Raw genomic sequence first — 15,411 nt, forward strand, 5'->3', positions numbered from 1 at the left:
CATGCTTGGCGTGCCCAAGTTGGAGCAACTAGGATGAGTGTCATCGAGTGCTGCCTTAGTTTTCTTGCCACTAGCGGTATCAGAGGTGCTGGTGGAAAAGCGTACGCAAATTGCCTGACCAGTTCATCCATATCGCATTCCCCTGCGACTGTGGGTGAGGGAACCTGGCGGCAAAGTGTTGGCATTTTGCGTTTTCGTTTGTGGCAAACAGGTCTATCTCCGGATGACCCCACTGCTGGAAGTACGGGCGGAGTACTGATGGATGTAACTCCCACTCGTGCATTGGATGGCTGTATCTGCTGAGCAGATCCGCCATCTGATTGTCCTTGCCCGGGAGGTGTTCTGCCATGAGGAAAATGTTCCTCTGAATGGCCCACTTCCACATGCTCTGAGCCAGATGAGACAGCTGCGGTGAGTGGGTGCCTCCCTGCTTTTGAATGTAGTACATCGCTGTCATGTTGTCCGTCCGGACTAACACCACCTTGTTGCACAGATGTACATTGAAGGACTTGAGCGCCATGAAGATTGCCATCAGTTCCAGATAGTTGATGTGCATCTTCTGTTGCTGCGTCGTCCATAGTCCCTGCACTGTGTAAGTGAGCAGATGAGCTCCCCATCCCTGGAGAGATGCGTCCGTTGTCAGGATAATCTGTGGCACTGGCTCTTGGAACAGTCGGCCCTTGCAAAGGTTGTGTGGATTCCACCAATGCAGAGAGTTGTACGCCCGACTGGTAACCAACACTAGGTCTGTCAATTGTCCCTGAGCCTGTGTCCACTGATTTGCTAAGCACTCCTGGAGCGGACGCATATGTAACCTTGCGTGAGGGACTATGAAGATGCAGGAGGCCATCATGCCAATCAACTGCATGAATACTCTCGCTGGAAGCGAGTGTTGTGGTCTGAACCTTTGGATTAGAGACTGCATGCTGTCTATCCTGACCTTGTTTGGCTGAGCCATGGCTGTCAGGGTATTTATCGTCGCGCCCAGAAACTGCCGCACATGTGCTGGTTGAAGGTGTGACTTTGGGTAGTTCAGCGAGAAGCCCAGATTGTGAAGGAGGTGAATGGTAGTCGACATGTCCGCGGCGCACTGTTGTTCCGACTTGGCTTGAACGAGCCAGTCGTCTAGGTAGGGGTAGACATGGATGTTCTGCCTCCTGAGGTGCGCCGCTACCGTCGCCAGACACTTGGTAAACACTCTTGGGGCGGTGGTCACTCCGAAGGGTAGGACTTTGAACTGATAATGCCTGCCTTGGATAGTGAACCTGAGATACTTCCTGTGGGACGGGTGTAGTGGTATGTGGAAATAAGCATCCTTGAGGTCTAAGGTTGCCAAGAAGTCCCCTTGGTTCAGCAAGGGAAGAATCTGTTGCAGTGTAAGCATATGGAAATGTTCTGACAGTATATACAGGTTGAGGGGACGCAGATCTAGAATGGGTCTGAGAGATCCGTCCTTCTTTGGAATAAGGAAGTACAGGGAATAGACCCCTGTGCCTTCCTCCTCCACTGGCACGAGCTCGATTGCGCCTTTTTGCAGCATCACCACTACTTCTTGCTGCAATAAGTGCAAGTGCTCTGCGGACATAGGCCGTTGCCTTGGTGGAATGTTGGGTGGAGTGGACTTTAACTCTAGACAATAACCGTACTGGACAAGTTGTCGTACCCACCTGTCTGTGGTGATGTTTGTCCAGACTGTCAGGAACTGCTGGAGTCTCCCCCCGACAGGTGTTAAATGGTCGGGGGGCAGTGACAGAGAGTCACTGTTTGTTTGGGGCAGAGGAACGGGAGTTGTTGTTTCCTCTGCCACGTCCTCTGGTGCGGTTTCCTCGATAACCCCCTTTATTCTGCTTGGGGTACGAGGACTGTGCTCCACCTCTAGTGAACTGTGACTGTTGACCCATCTGTCCTCGGGTGACTCCACGTGCACCTGAGCGACGAAAAGTGTTGCCCCGGAATTGTTGTGACTGAAGGGCCCCCATAGACTTAGCTGTCTCGTTGTCTTTCTTAATCTTTTCGAGGGTGGTGTCAACATCGGGACCAAACAGTCTATCAGGATTGACGGGCTGATTGAGTATGGTCGTTTGAATGTCTGGTTTAAACCCTGATATGCGTAGCCACGCCTGTCGTCTCAGCATGACGCTAGTGTTAATAGCCCTAGCTGCTGTGTCTGCGGCATCAAGTGCACACTTTATTGCTGCGTTGGAGATGAGTTTTCCCTCCTCAATAAGCAGTTTGGTACCCTCTTGAAACTGCGTAGGCAGGTGTTGTAAAAGTTGCTCTAGGGTGTCGTAATGCGCCCTATCATAACGTGCCAATAGCGCCTGTGTGTTCGCAATACGCCAGAAATTGGCAGCCTGCGCAGCTACTCTTTTGCCCCCTGCCTCAAGCACTTTAGACTCCTTGTCTGGGGGAGGAGCTTCACCCGTTGTCTGGGAGTTTGCCCGTTTGCGTGCATTTGCGACCACAAGAGAGTCTAGTGGCAACTGTCCCCGAATGTATGCAGGGTCTGCAGGTGCTGGTCTGTATTTCTTCTCAATGCGTGGATTGACCACCCTCGCCCTGGTAGGCTCTTTGAAGATTTCCGCAGCATGCTTAAGGACACCTTTCAGCATAGGAAGTGTCTCGACTGTCCTTTCAGAGACTGAAAAAGTGTCAAACAGAAAATCTTCCTCTACTGGGTCAGCATGCATGTCCACATCATGATTAGCAGCTGCCCGTTCAATGAGTGCATGAAATCCTGCAGAGTCTTCTGTTGGGGATGCACGTACACTGAAAGGCTGTGGGTCTTGTCCCACATTTTGGATTCCCTGGTCACCTATGTCGTCATAGGAATCCTGTTGTGCATCGGGCTCATTGATGGGGAAAGTGTACTGGTCATCTTGTCCATATTCCTCTCCCTCAGAGTGGTCAGGGGAAGGTGTTGGGCTCCTTCTAAGAGGAGGCTGGATAGGTTCGATCAGGGCTGGAGTGTCCTGTGCAAGCCTTTTCTTTTTAAGTGGGATAACATAGGAGTCCACTGGCTGGGAAGTGATCTTTCTCTTGTAAAGGGTCAACTTGCCCGTGTCCGCGTCGATAAAGCGTTCCGAGTCGTCTCCTGAGTCGAGTTGTCGACCCAATACTCCAGCAGGCGTGGACGAGTCCGATGTCTTTGGCGCCGTCTTTGGCGCAAAGGGCCTTTGGTGCCTCCTTTGGCGGCAGAATGAAGAGAAGTTTGCCCGTAGGCTTTACCGGCATGTCCATCGTCTTCTGGTGCGACGGCGCCGGAGCCGACGTCGCAGAAGCCTTATCCCGTATTCTTTGAAGTGAAGTGGCGATGAGGGATGCGTCACTCCGCCCTTCGATCCGTGTGATTTTGCAGACTCCGTCTCAACTACGCGTCCGACTAACGACGTCCCAGTCGGTACCGGAGTCTTGTCGCTGACTTTGGCGGACTTTGACGGCGTCGTCTCGGTCGACCCGTGCCGGACGACTTTCGTAGAGGAGGCCTCCTCTGCGGACGACTTCGGCACTGTCGGTTCTACAGTTTTCTTCGACTTCTGTGGACCGGAGGCCGACGGAGTCGATGAGGTAGCAGGCTTTGGTGGTTTTGGTTGAACGACCACCATCTTAGGTGCACTCGAAGCCTTAGGTTTCGGTTTCGTTTTCGTGTCGGCCATTTTAGGAGCAGTCGATACCGATGGTTTCAGTTTCGGTTTCGATACGGGCTGCGTAGCAAGTATGTCCGTGGCCGGGCCTGAAGGCGGGGCCGTGGCTTGCGGTACAGGGTCTTGGGTAAGGCCGAGTGGCGATCCCGTGACCCGAGCCTGATCCGCATAAGTTTCGGGGCATAGCTCATCCGCTGAGCTATCTTCCGCGGCCCCATAAACTTCTTCGACGTCCCCTACCTCGTCGACGTATTCAAGGCCTTGATCCACGACCCCGTCGTCGTCTTCCGGATCTGCCTCGACCTCCGTCGCGGGCGGTGAGATTTCAAGATGATGGCTTAGGCCCTCTTCTTCCTGGTCGCCGAAGATGTTATCTGGAGCCGGGGCCGCTTGTCGGGCCTCAAGGCGCACCGCGCGCCGAAGCTTGAGCGTCTTCTTCGACCTGAATCTGGAGCAGGCCATGCAGCTGTCCTCGTTATGGTCTGGCGAGAGGCATTTGTTACAGACCGGGTGCACGTCGATATGTGGGTATTTGGACCCACAGACGGGACAGTATTTAAACGGGCTCCGCTCCATGTTGAAAAGTTGTGGTCGTGTTGCGATGAGAAGGCCTCGATGTCCGAAGAGTGATACGACTCCGCAGATTCCGACTCAAAGAGACGGAAGAACTCGAGACCGTACGCAAACAATACCGACGTAATGAAACGAAGGCCTTTTGGCCTTAAAAAGCTAGTTTTCTCGGTTCCGACAGAGACGTCGAGACCGCATCCGAACCCAATGGCGGAAAAAAACAATCTGGGGATGGAGCCGATGCCCATGCGCACTGTAGTCCAGGGGAGGAGCCACCTATCTCAGGATACTTCGAAGACTCTTCCAGGACAACAATGTGCGATCATCCGGACCCAACACTAGGCGGCGATCTAATGCAAAAGATATAAATTTAGCAGCCCACATGCCTCGAACCCTCCCCTCCACACCGCTAACCGCTGAAGAGGAGACAGCCCGCTGAAATAGAGTCAAGACTGTTTGCTGGAAACCAAAGGAAGTCATTATAACTCTTCGAAGAGGGGCTAGGTCTTTGGCCTGAAACAACTTCTGTTGGGGTGGGAAACTGAGCTTGAGGAAGAGAAAGAAGCTGCAGGATGATTGAAGTCAAATTAGTCTCTTGTCCAGATAAACAAATGGCCAAGGCTAGGAAGAAAAGACTGGAGTCTAGCAGTCAGAGAATTGCCCCTCAACTTGCCAGCTTTGCAGTGCTGAAGGGACTCTCCATTGGAAAGGTTTCATACGTTTTTTGATTTGCTCAGGAAAGTGTCTTTTTCCTGGGCCTCCGGTTTCAGATGCAAAGCCTTAAGCCATGCTTGTCTGCACATAAAGCGCGTGTTCTTGGCAATTGTTTAAATACAGTTCTGGGCACAGCATAGCCTTGAAGTAAGGCGGTGCGATGGTAAACTTGTGCTATAGACACAGCCTGTACAGTGATGAATAAAGTAACCTTTCATGTATGCTCACAAAAATAAAGATTACATGTACATAGATTCTGGAAAACTGTGACAATATGGGTGAAAGTAAACACGAACCGTGGTGCCGGTGAACTGCAGATGACATGGCTAATGTTCCTCCAGCAGCCGTTGGTAAATGGATTCACACCACCTCTGAATTTACCAGTAACCTGTGTGGACAAGAAAAGGGAAAACCAAACAGTTATCAGTCAAAAAGGCAAGGCCCAAAGGCGTGAGACTAAACAATAAATATCGAGACAGATGTGCACGACCTATGGGAATGCTTTTCTCTTGGAAGTTGTGCATGTCAACTATCCTAGGGCAGTGGATGCCATTTCCCATCGGAAACTAATCAGGGTTTAACTTTTTAAAGAGATAGCCAACCCTAGTGACATTGACAAACTGTCCAAAACTACACGATTCATGCGGCCACAGTTTGTTTGAGCTCTTTGAGGCAACTTATCCAAAGAGTCACTGCATGCAGTACAGAAATGTTCGGAAGTATATATAAAACTCATCAGAGGGGTTTCGCTTCTTCGGCAACCACATTAAGAGTGGGGTGAAGATGAGGATTCACGTGATTGCGCATTTGTCAATAAACATTAACAGTATGCTAGGCAAGTGGTTATACTAGAGAGAATGAAGCACAGCACTAACCATGTGCTGATTCAACAAAGGTCTACTTGTCATCTGCTGCAAGGCCGAACCTGCGCAGATGGTGTAGTAAAAGTAGCTGAAGTTAAAGGGTGGCAAATTTGAAGAGATGATTGTAGGAACTTATTTATTGGCAACAATGGGCAAAACTCTCCGTACATATGACATTAAGGGGTATGAAATTGAATAAAATATCTATTTGTCCATAGGATAGGTTGCTACATAAATCTACGTGTCTTGTAAAAAAATCCACTTGTTCCTCTGGTGTCGCGAAGTGAGGCTACAAATTATGGCAGCAATCTCATTATACAAGAGCTCTGATAATAGCCTCTGATTATTGCGGGGTGAATACCGTAGTAGGGTTTGAATTCAAGCAATTCCATTAGTTTGCCACCTTCCCAGAGATCTACATACTGGGGCTAGAGGTAGCATTAAGCAATAGATTCAGGGCTGAAATGTGCTTTTGAGTCTGTGCTACGTTGCATGTTTTATAATTTTTCACCAGCCTATCTTGGACCTTTCCCCATATTGAGAAAGATTGGAAATTGAGTCCTGTCACAGGCATAAGAAAAAGTTCTTCCAGGGTTGAGGAAAATAGTAGTTGGGAGAGAAAGTGCACTTGTAAACAAATTTACACATGCATATTTGCTTGTGATAAAATGCAGTTTGCAGATATTCTCCAGGGTTGTGATTTCCTGGCCTACCTTCGTATATTATTGTGAATTCATGAAAGCCGAACATCTGCACTACTGCAAGGACACATACATGGGTGCACCTTTGTGACTTAAAGAACTGGGCCCATAATTAGGTCTTGAGTTAACCAAGACCATTTGTTTATATTTAAAATGTTATCCATCTATTGGCTGGCTTCACTGTGACTGACAGCATCCTGCTCTTTCAGAAGGAGCATATCAGCACACAAAGTAGTTTTGTTCAGTGGCAGACACTGCAGTGGCAATGTGTGCTTTTTGAGAACAAAAATATTTTGGCCAATGATTGTTATAATGGTGAGGGTCTGGCAGCACCCACAACAAGGAAAATGCTACTTACCAGTATGCATCTGTTCTTGGCATGTAGAGCTTCAGATTTCTACACTTTGCATTAGATCGCCACCTGGTGTTGGGCTCGGATGATTGCATGTTGTTGTTGTCTTGGAAGAAGTCTTTGTAGTCACGAGATAGGTGACTCCTCCCTTGGACGATAGTGCGCATGATCATCGGCTCCATCCTTAGATTGTTTTTCGCCATGATGGGAAATGATGGAGTTAGTAAAAGAAAGAAGGGATGTCCATGCGTGTATATCTAATTAAGATAAAACTGGAACAGATACAGGTCCCGGGGAGGCGGGAGGGCGTGTAGTACTCTGCAGCTCTACATGCCAAGAACAGATGCATACTGGTAAGTAGCATTTTCCGTTCGAGGCATATGAGCTGCAGATACTACACTTTGCATAGATTGTGCAGCAGTGTCTCCCCTAGCGGTGGTGACTTGTATCTGTTGCAGTAGTTTGAAAGAGAGTTTTGAGGACAGCTTGGCCTACTGCAGCTTGCTGCTTGGCTTGCACATCAACACAATAGTGGTTAGTGAAGGGGTCTGTTGTAGACCATGTTGCTGACTTGCAGATGTCGTCTAGGGTAATATTCCCTAAGAAAGCCATGGAGGCTCCTAGTTTGCCTGTGGAGTGCGCTCTAGGAGGAACTGTTAATGTGCGTTTTGCCTTATGATAGCATATTTGTATACATTTAACAATCTACCTTGCAATTCCTGATTTAGAAAAGGGGTTCCCTTTATGTGGTGGAGAGAAAGCTACAAATAGTTGCTTTGTGTTGCGAAAGGATTTGGTCCTATCGATGTAATAGAGAAGAGCTCTTTTGACATCTAGTGAGTGTAGAGCTCTCTCTGCTACAGAGTCAGAGTTTTGAAAAAACAGTGGTAACTCTACAGATTGGTTTAGATGAAAAGGAGTAATTACTTTAGAAAGGAATTTAGGATTGGTCCTTAGAACCACTTTGTTACGGTGTAATTGTAAGAATGGTTCTTGTATAGTGAAAGCTTGAATTTCACTAACTCTTCTAAGAGAGGTAATAGCAGCAAGGAAAGCTGTTTTCCATGTGAAAACCTGCAGTTCACATTTGTGTAAAAGTTCAAAAGGGGCTCCCATGAGCCTGGTAAGAACAATGTTCAGGTTCGACTCTGGAGAGGGTGGTAACCTAGGAGGAATGATTCTTTTTAATCCTTCCATAAAAACTTTTATTGCTGGTACTGTAAACAACAACATATGTTGTCTGTTTTGTAGGTATGCCGCGATGGCTGCAAGATGTAAGCGTATAGATGAATATGCCAGATTACATCTCTGTAAATGGAGAAGGTAACAGATAATATTGTGGATGGAAGCATGTAAAGGATCAATTTGATTATTGGTGCCGTAAATGGCAAATCTTTTCCATTTAGCAGCACAACAAGCTCTAGTAGTAGGTCTTTTGGCTTCTTTAATGATATTCATACAGTCTGGTGGCGGGTTAAGGTAACCAAACTCTAAGACTTCAGGAGCCAGATCGCCAGATTCAGTTGACTTGGATCTGGGTGCCTGATGTCTCCATGGTTCTGCGTTAGCATGGATGGTGTCAGACAGTTTTTGGTGTGGAATTAGAGAGAGTTCCAGCAGTGTGGTGAACCACGGTTGGCGTGCCCATGTCAGAGCTACTAAGATCATTTTGAGAGACTGTTGTTGTAGCTTGCGTACTACTAGTGGTACTAGTGGGATTGGCGGAAAAGCGTACGCAAAACTGCCTGACCAGTTCATCCATATCGATTGCCCTTGGACAGCGGGTGTGGAAACCTGGCAGCGAAGGTTGGGCATTTTGCGTTTTCGTGTGTGGCAAACAGATCTATGTCTGGATGACCCCACTTGTGAAAGAATGGTTAAAGAACTTGCAGATGTAGTTCCCATTCGTGAATCTGTTGGGTCTGTCGACTTACCACACCGGCTATCTGATTGTGAACAGATATATTTTTTGTGGAATGGCCCATCTCCAAATGGTTTGTGCGAGCTGGGACAGCTGCAGAGAATGTGTGCCTCCTTGTTTTTGTATGTAGTACATGGCTGCCATGTTGTCCGTCCGGATTAAGATAGCTTTGTTCTGTATGTGCACTTGGAAGGACTTTAGTGCTAGGAAAATTGCGAGCAACTCTAGGGGATTGATGTGAAGCACCTTTTGTTGAGCGGTCCAACTTCCCTGAGTTGCATGGTGGAGCAGATGTGCTCCCCATCCTGTCAGGGATGTGTCCGTTGTCAGTACTATTTGTGGAACAGGTTCGAAGAACGGCCGCCCTCTGGACAAGTTTTTGGTGTTCCACCACTGCAGAGAGCGATGTGTGCGGCTGTCCACCAACACCAGGTCTGTAAGTTGTCCTTGAGCCTGGTTCCACTGATGTGCTAGACATTCCTGCAATGGGCGCATTTGTAGTAATGCATATGGTACAATAAAAATGCAAGATGCCCTCATGCCTATTAGTCGCATGAACACTCTGGCTGGGAGAGAGTGTTGGTTTTAAAACCTTGTGACTAAGGCTTGAATGCTCTGTATCCTGGCTGGACTGGAATAAGCTAGAGCTGTATTGGTGATCATGGTAGCCCCTAGGTATTGATGTACATGAGAGGGCTGTAGATGTGACTTGGTGTGGTTTATTGTAAACCCCAAGTTGTGTAGTGTCAGAATTGTTTGAGATGTGTGTTGGACACACGGATAGAATGACTTGGCTTTTATGAGCCAATCGTATAAGTATGGGAAGACATGGATATGTTGTCTTCTGAGATGTGCTGCTACTACTGCTAGGCACTTCGTGAACACTCTTGGTGCAGTTGTGACCCTGAGTGGAAGGACTTTGAACTGATAGTGCTGTCCTTCTAGTACAAACCTTAGATACTTCCTGAGAGAAGGATGTATGAGAATGTGGAAGTAGGCGTCTTTGAGGTCTAGTGTAGTGAGGAAATCGCCTTGTTGCAACAATGGGAGCACTTGTTGCAAAGTGATCATATGAAAATGATCTGAGTGTATATACAGATTGAGAGGCCTTAAATCAAGAATTGGTCTTAGTGTCCCATCTTTTTAGGGTATTAGGAAGTAGAGTGAGTAGACCCCTGTTCCTTGATGTTGCAATGGAACTAACTCTATTGCATCTTTTTGCAGCAATGAGAGAACACCTTGTTGGAGCAGCGTTAGATGTTCTGAGAATGGATGCTGTCTGGGTGGTATATTTGGAGGGGTAGCTGTAAGCTCCAGGCAGTAACCATACTGGATAATCTGTCTCACCCACTTGTCTGTTGTGATGAAATTCCAGACAGGTAGGAACTGTGTTAATCTCCCCCCTACAGGAGTGGTATGCTGTTGGGGGAGCTGAAGGAAGTCACTGTTTAGTGGTGGAAGAGGATCGATTCTTGTTATTACCTCGACCTCTTCCCTTATTGTTGTTGCCTCTGTAGCGTCCTCTAAAATATCCTTTATTGGAGGATGTTTGCGTATTGTTTTCAAAGGAAGTTGAATTGTCTGCTCCAGTTTGTTTGGAGTCTCCTCTGTAAAAGGAACGACGAAAGTAGCCTCTTGGTTGAGTGGACTGCAGAGCTCCCATAGATTTTGCAGTTATCAGTGTCTTTTTTCATTTTTTCAAGTGCTACGTTTACCTCTGGACCAAACAATTGTTGTTGGTTAAAAGGTTGATTTTATATGGTTGTTTGCACTTCTTGCTTAAACCCTGAAGAACAAGTTACTTACCTTCGGTAACACTTTTTCTGGTAGATACAATATCTGCCTGTGGATTCCTCACCTTGTGAATATCCCCCTGCGTCAGCAACATTCGGAAATTCTTTTTGTAGCTTCGCGCCGACGTGGACTCGGACGTCACAGAGGCACGGCATCGCTCGCGACTCCGCTGACGTCACCGACGCCTACAATAGGCCCACGCCGGCGTGATGACATCAGTTCCGCCCTTTTTTCCGTGCCATCGAGGCACACGGACGGACCAATGACAGTAGACATATACACAGTATACACAATACCAATATCAAGGTAACACACACAGTGTGAAGCAAATGCAATAAAACATTTTACAACAAAATAAATATATAACAGAAACACTGGTATAGAAGAGTGGACAACGGGGAGGCGGGTGGGTCAGTGAGGAATCCACAGGCATATATTGTATCTACCAGAAAAAGCGTTACCGAAGGTAAGTAACTTGTTCTTCTGATAGATACATCTGCCGTGTGGATTCCTCACCTTGTGAATAGAGTCCCACAGCAATCCCCACTCCTGGAGGAGGGTGTCCACTCCGCTATTCCAGGAAATCTTGGAGGACAGAACGCGCGAAATGACCGTCCCTCCTCACCTCGGTATCCAAGCAGTAATGCTTCGCAAAAGTGTGGAGGGAGGCCCAAGTCGCCGCTCTGCAAATGTCCTCAACTGGAACACCTCTAGACAAAGCAGATGTTGCAGACTTTGCTCTAGTTGAATGTGCTCTAATACCCTCAGGAGGGTCCTTACCCGCCAGAGAGTAACAAATCTTGATGCACAGGATTATCCATCTGGAAAGTGTGCGCTTGTGCACCGCTCTGCCCTTCTTGCAGCCAGCAAAATCCACGAAGAGCTGATCGTCAATACGATAGTCTTTAGTCCTATCAAGATAGAAACTAACAGCCCTCTTTGGGTCCAAGCGATGAAGCCTCTCCTCCTTGGAAGGGTGTGGGGGAGGATAGAAGGTAGGAAGGGTAATGGACTGTCCTAGATGGAAGTGAGATACCACCTTAGGCAGAAAAGCAGCCCTGGTCCTAAGGACCATTCTTTCAGCATGAATGGTCAGGAACGGGGGCTTGGAACTAAGAGCTTGAAGCTCACTCACCCTCCTTGCCGAGGTGATTGCAACCAAGAAGACCGTTTTAAAAGAAAGAAGTCTCAAGGGACACTTGTGCAAGGGTTCGAAGGGAGAACCCATCAAATAGGTCAACACAAGATTCAAATCCCAATGAGGAACAATAAAAGGAGGAGGAGGGAACTTATTTGTGAGGCCCTTCAAAAATCTTAAAACCACAGGAGATTTGAAAAGAGAAGGCTGATCAGGCAAACAGAGAAATGCCGACAGCGCTGAAAGATAGCCCTTCACTGTAGCAACGGCAAGACCCTGTTGCGCCAGAGAAAGGGCAAACTGGAGAACATCAGACAAATGGGCTCTCAAAGGGTCTATAGATTTCTCCCCACACCAAGCGACAAATTTTGACCACCTATAAGAATAGATGGACTTAGTGGAGTCACGCTTGGCTGACAAGATGACGTCCACCACGTCAGGCGGGAGAGAAAAAGAACTCAGGTTGCCCCGTTCAATCTCCAGGCATGAAGGTGTAAGGTCTGGAGGTGGGGGTGTAGAACCTGCCCCTCCATCTGGGAGAGGAGATCTGCCCTGTGAGGGAGACGGAGCGGCGGGTGAGAGGAGAGGTGGAGAAGATCTGAGTACCAAACCCTTCTTGGCCAATCCGGGGCGATCAATATGACTTGGGCCCGGTCTTGGCGAATTTTCCTCAGAACCCGAGGAATCAAAGGTATGGGAGGAAACGCGTAAAGGAGTTGCGAGCTCCAACTCAACTGAAACGCGTCCCCCAAGGCTCCTTGCATCGGATACTGGAGACTGCAGAATGACAGGCAGTGAGCGTTCTCGTGAGTGGCGAACAGGTCCACCCGAGGAGTCCCCCACGTCCGAAAGACATGACAAACCATCTCCGGGTGAAGCCACCACTCGTGGTCGGCCGAGAACTGCCGACTGAGACTGTCCGAACGCACGTTCTGAACTCCGGCCAGATGATTTGCCATCAGACAAATCTGGTGGTCCTGAACCCAGGACCAGAGACGCAGAGCCTCTCTGCAGAGACACTGCGACCCCACTCCTCCCTGCTTGTTGATGTACCACATCGCGGTCGTGTTGTCCGTCAGTACCTGAACCGACCGACCGCGAAGGGAAGGGAGGAAGGCCTTGAGCGCCAGACGTATTGCCCGTAATTCCAGAAGGTTGATGTGAAGCAACCTTTCCTCTGGAGACCAAAGACCCTTGACCTCCAGGTCCCCCAGATGAGCACCCCACCCTAGAGTGGATGCATCCGCAATTACTGTGGCCACCGATGGAGGAAGTTGAAAAGGCTTTCCCTGTGACAGATTGCCTTCCACGCTCCACCAAGTCAGATCCGCTGCAGTTTCTCTGGAGATCCTCACAGACTCCCTGAGATCTCCGTTGCGCTGATACCACTGCCTGCGGAGGTACCACTGGAGTGCCCTCATATGCCAGCGTGCATGGTTGACCAATAGAATACAAGAAGCCATCAGACCGAGCAGGCGAAGAACCTTCAGGACTGGAACGACCGCTCCATTGCAGAACAAAGGAATCATTTCCTGTATGTCGTGAATCCTTTGAAGAGGAGGGAATGCACGGCATACAGTTGTGTCCAGTACAGCACCTATGAACAGGTTGCGCTGGGAGGGCACCAGGTGAGATTTGGGTACATTTATCGAAAAACCCAACCTGTGTAACAACTGAGTTGTCTCTTGCAGATGATGGAGCACCTTCTCCGGCGACTCCGCTTTGATCAACCAGTCGTCCAGATACGGGAACACATGTATCCCCGACCTCCTGAGATGTGCTGCCACCACCGCCATCACCTTGGTGAAGACTCGAGGCGCAGCAGTAAGACCAAACGGAAGGACCGCAAACTGGTAATGTTGCGACCCAACCGTAAAACGGAGATACTTTCTGTGCGACTTCAAGATGGGAATATGAAAATACGCATCTTGCAAGTCGATCGACACCATCCAATCTTCTTCCAGCAGCGCTTGAAGAACCTGTGCAAGAGTGAGCATCTTGAACCTTTCCTGTTTCAGGTAAAGGTTCAAGATCCTGAGATCCAGAATTGGCCGAAGCCTGCCATCCTTTTTGGGGATCGGGAAGTACCGGGAGTAGCATCCCTGACCCCTCTCCTGCTCTGGAACCACCTCTATCGCACCTTTTCGAAACAAAGCCAGGACTTCTTCTTGCAGGAGAAGCAGATGTTCCTTCGAACAATAACCTTGGCAAGGAGGGTAATTTGGGGGAAATTCCCAAAAGGGAAGTGCATACCCATTCTCCACAAGATTGAGAACCCAAAGATCCGATGTTATTAATTCCCAATCTTGTAGAAAATGGGTAAGCCGGCCCCCCACTGGGCCCACATGATCCAGAATGGTGGATCTAGGGTTGCTTTGCTGCTGTGGCCGGGGGTTGGGATGGGGAAGAGGAGGAAGAGGAGGAAACATTACGGTCCGAGCTCGGGCCCTTTGTTTGCCTCTATAATTTCTGTATAAAGTGTTCTGCTGCTGCTGTGGCTGCTGTTAGGTGGATTTATAGTTTCGAAAAGAAGATCTGCCAAATCCTCTTGAACGTCTTACAAAAGTGCCCCTGATCTGAAGGCCCAACGACTTTGCCGTAGCTCTGCTATCTTTAAAGCGTTCCAATGCAGTGTCTGCCTTCTTCCCAAACAATCCAGACCCGTCAAAAGGAAGATCCATCAATGCAGCTTGGACATCAGTGGAAAACTCACTAGATTTAAGCCATGCGGCTCTCCTTGTCGCAACCGAAGAACCCATGATCCTTGCCACAGAATCAGTCGTGTCTAATCCACTTTGGATAACCTGTCTTGCTGCAGCTTGAGTAGCAGAAATTACCTCCTGAAAGTCTTTCCTATCCTCTTCAGGTATTTTGGGTACCAATTGTTTCACAGTGTCCATAAGAGCATGGATATAACGCCCATCAAGCAGGTTGCATTTGTGGATTTTAAAGCCATACTGGCAGAGGAAAAGACCTTCTTAGCAGCCTGATCCTGCTTTCTAGACTCCTTTTCCGCTGGGACCTGCGGAAACGCACCCGTAGACCTCTTGGAACAGGCAGTCTGCACCACCAAACTCTCCGGTAGAGGATGAGATGTTAAAAATTCCGGGTCTTCAGGAGCTGCTCTATACCTCCTAGCCACAGCTCTAGATACAGCAGGAGCTGATACAGGATTTTTCCAAATTTCTAAAATTGGTTCCTTTAAGGCATCATTAAAAGGTAGTACAGGTTCAGTCACTGAAGAAGGAGAGTGAAGGACCTCTGTGAGCAGATTAGATTTAAACTCTGCAGATGGTAGAGAAATATTCAATAAATTTGCAGCTTTCTTTATCACTACATGATAAGGTGTCACATCTTTTGAGGGTTCATTAGAAACCGAAACAAGGTCCCATTCAGGTGACAGTTCAAGGCCACTAGCTACAGATAGGTCCTCAAAAGGGTCCTCAGAATTCTGAAGCTCGCCCTCCTCCAGATTTTCCTCTCTATATCTTTCCTCTTCCATCAATCTTTGGGCTTCACGCCTAGATCTTAGCTTCACATTTGAAGCAGTCGGATACGCAATCGACTCAGACGGAGCCGGCGTCGAACTCGACGTCGGACGAGAGAGAGATTAACGACGTCGCTCAGGGTTCGGCATCATAGATGATGGAACTGGAGTCGAAGGAATCGGAGTCATCGATCTCGGCGTCGATGGCTTCGGTGTCGAAGGCCTCG

General features: G+C 48.4%; 1 protein-coding gene across 2 annotated transcripts in view; it reads right to left on the reverse strand.

The window, feature by feature from the left end:
- ZDHHC5 (zDHHC palmitoyltransferase 5) overlaps positions 1-15,411 on the reverse strand; it is a 363,343-nt gene that overhangs the window by 108,478 nt on the left and 239,454 nt on the right. For both annotated transcript variants that reach the window (XM_078674125.1, XM_078674119.1), the window contains one exon: positions 5,225-5,316. In XM_078674125.1, coding sequence (XP_078530251.1) covers positions 5,225-5,316 — 92 coding nt within the window. The remainder of the gene's footprint in view (positions 1-5,224; positions 5,317-15,411) is intronic.

The sequence above is a fragment of the Lissotriton helveticus genome, chromosome 1_1, assembly GCF_964261635.1.
Source record: "Lissotriton helveticus chromosome 1_1, aLisHel1.1, whole genome shotgun sequence".
Lineage (NCBI taxonomy): Eukaryota > Metazoa > Chordata > Amphibia > Caudata > Salamandridae > Lissotriton > Lissotriton helveticus.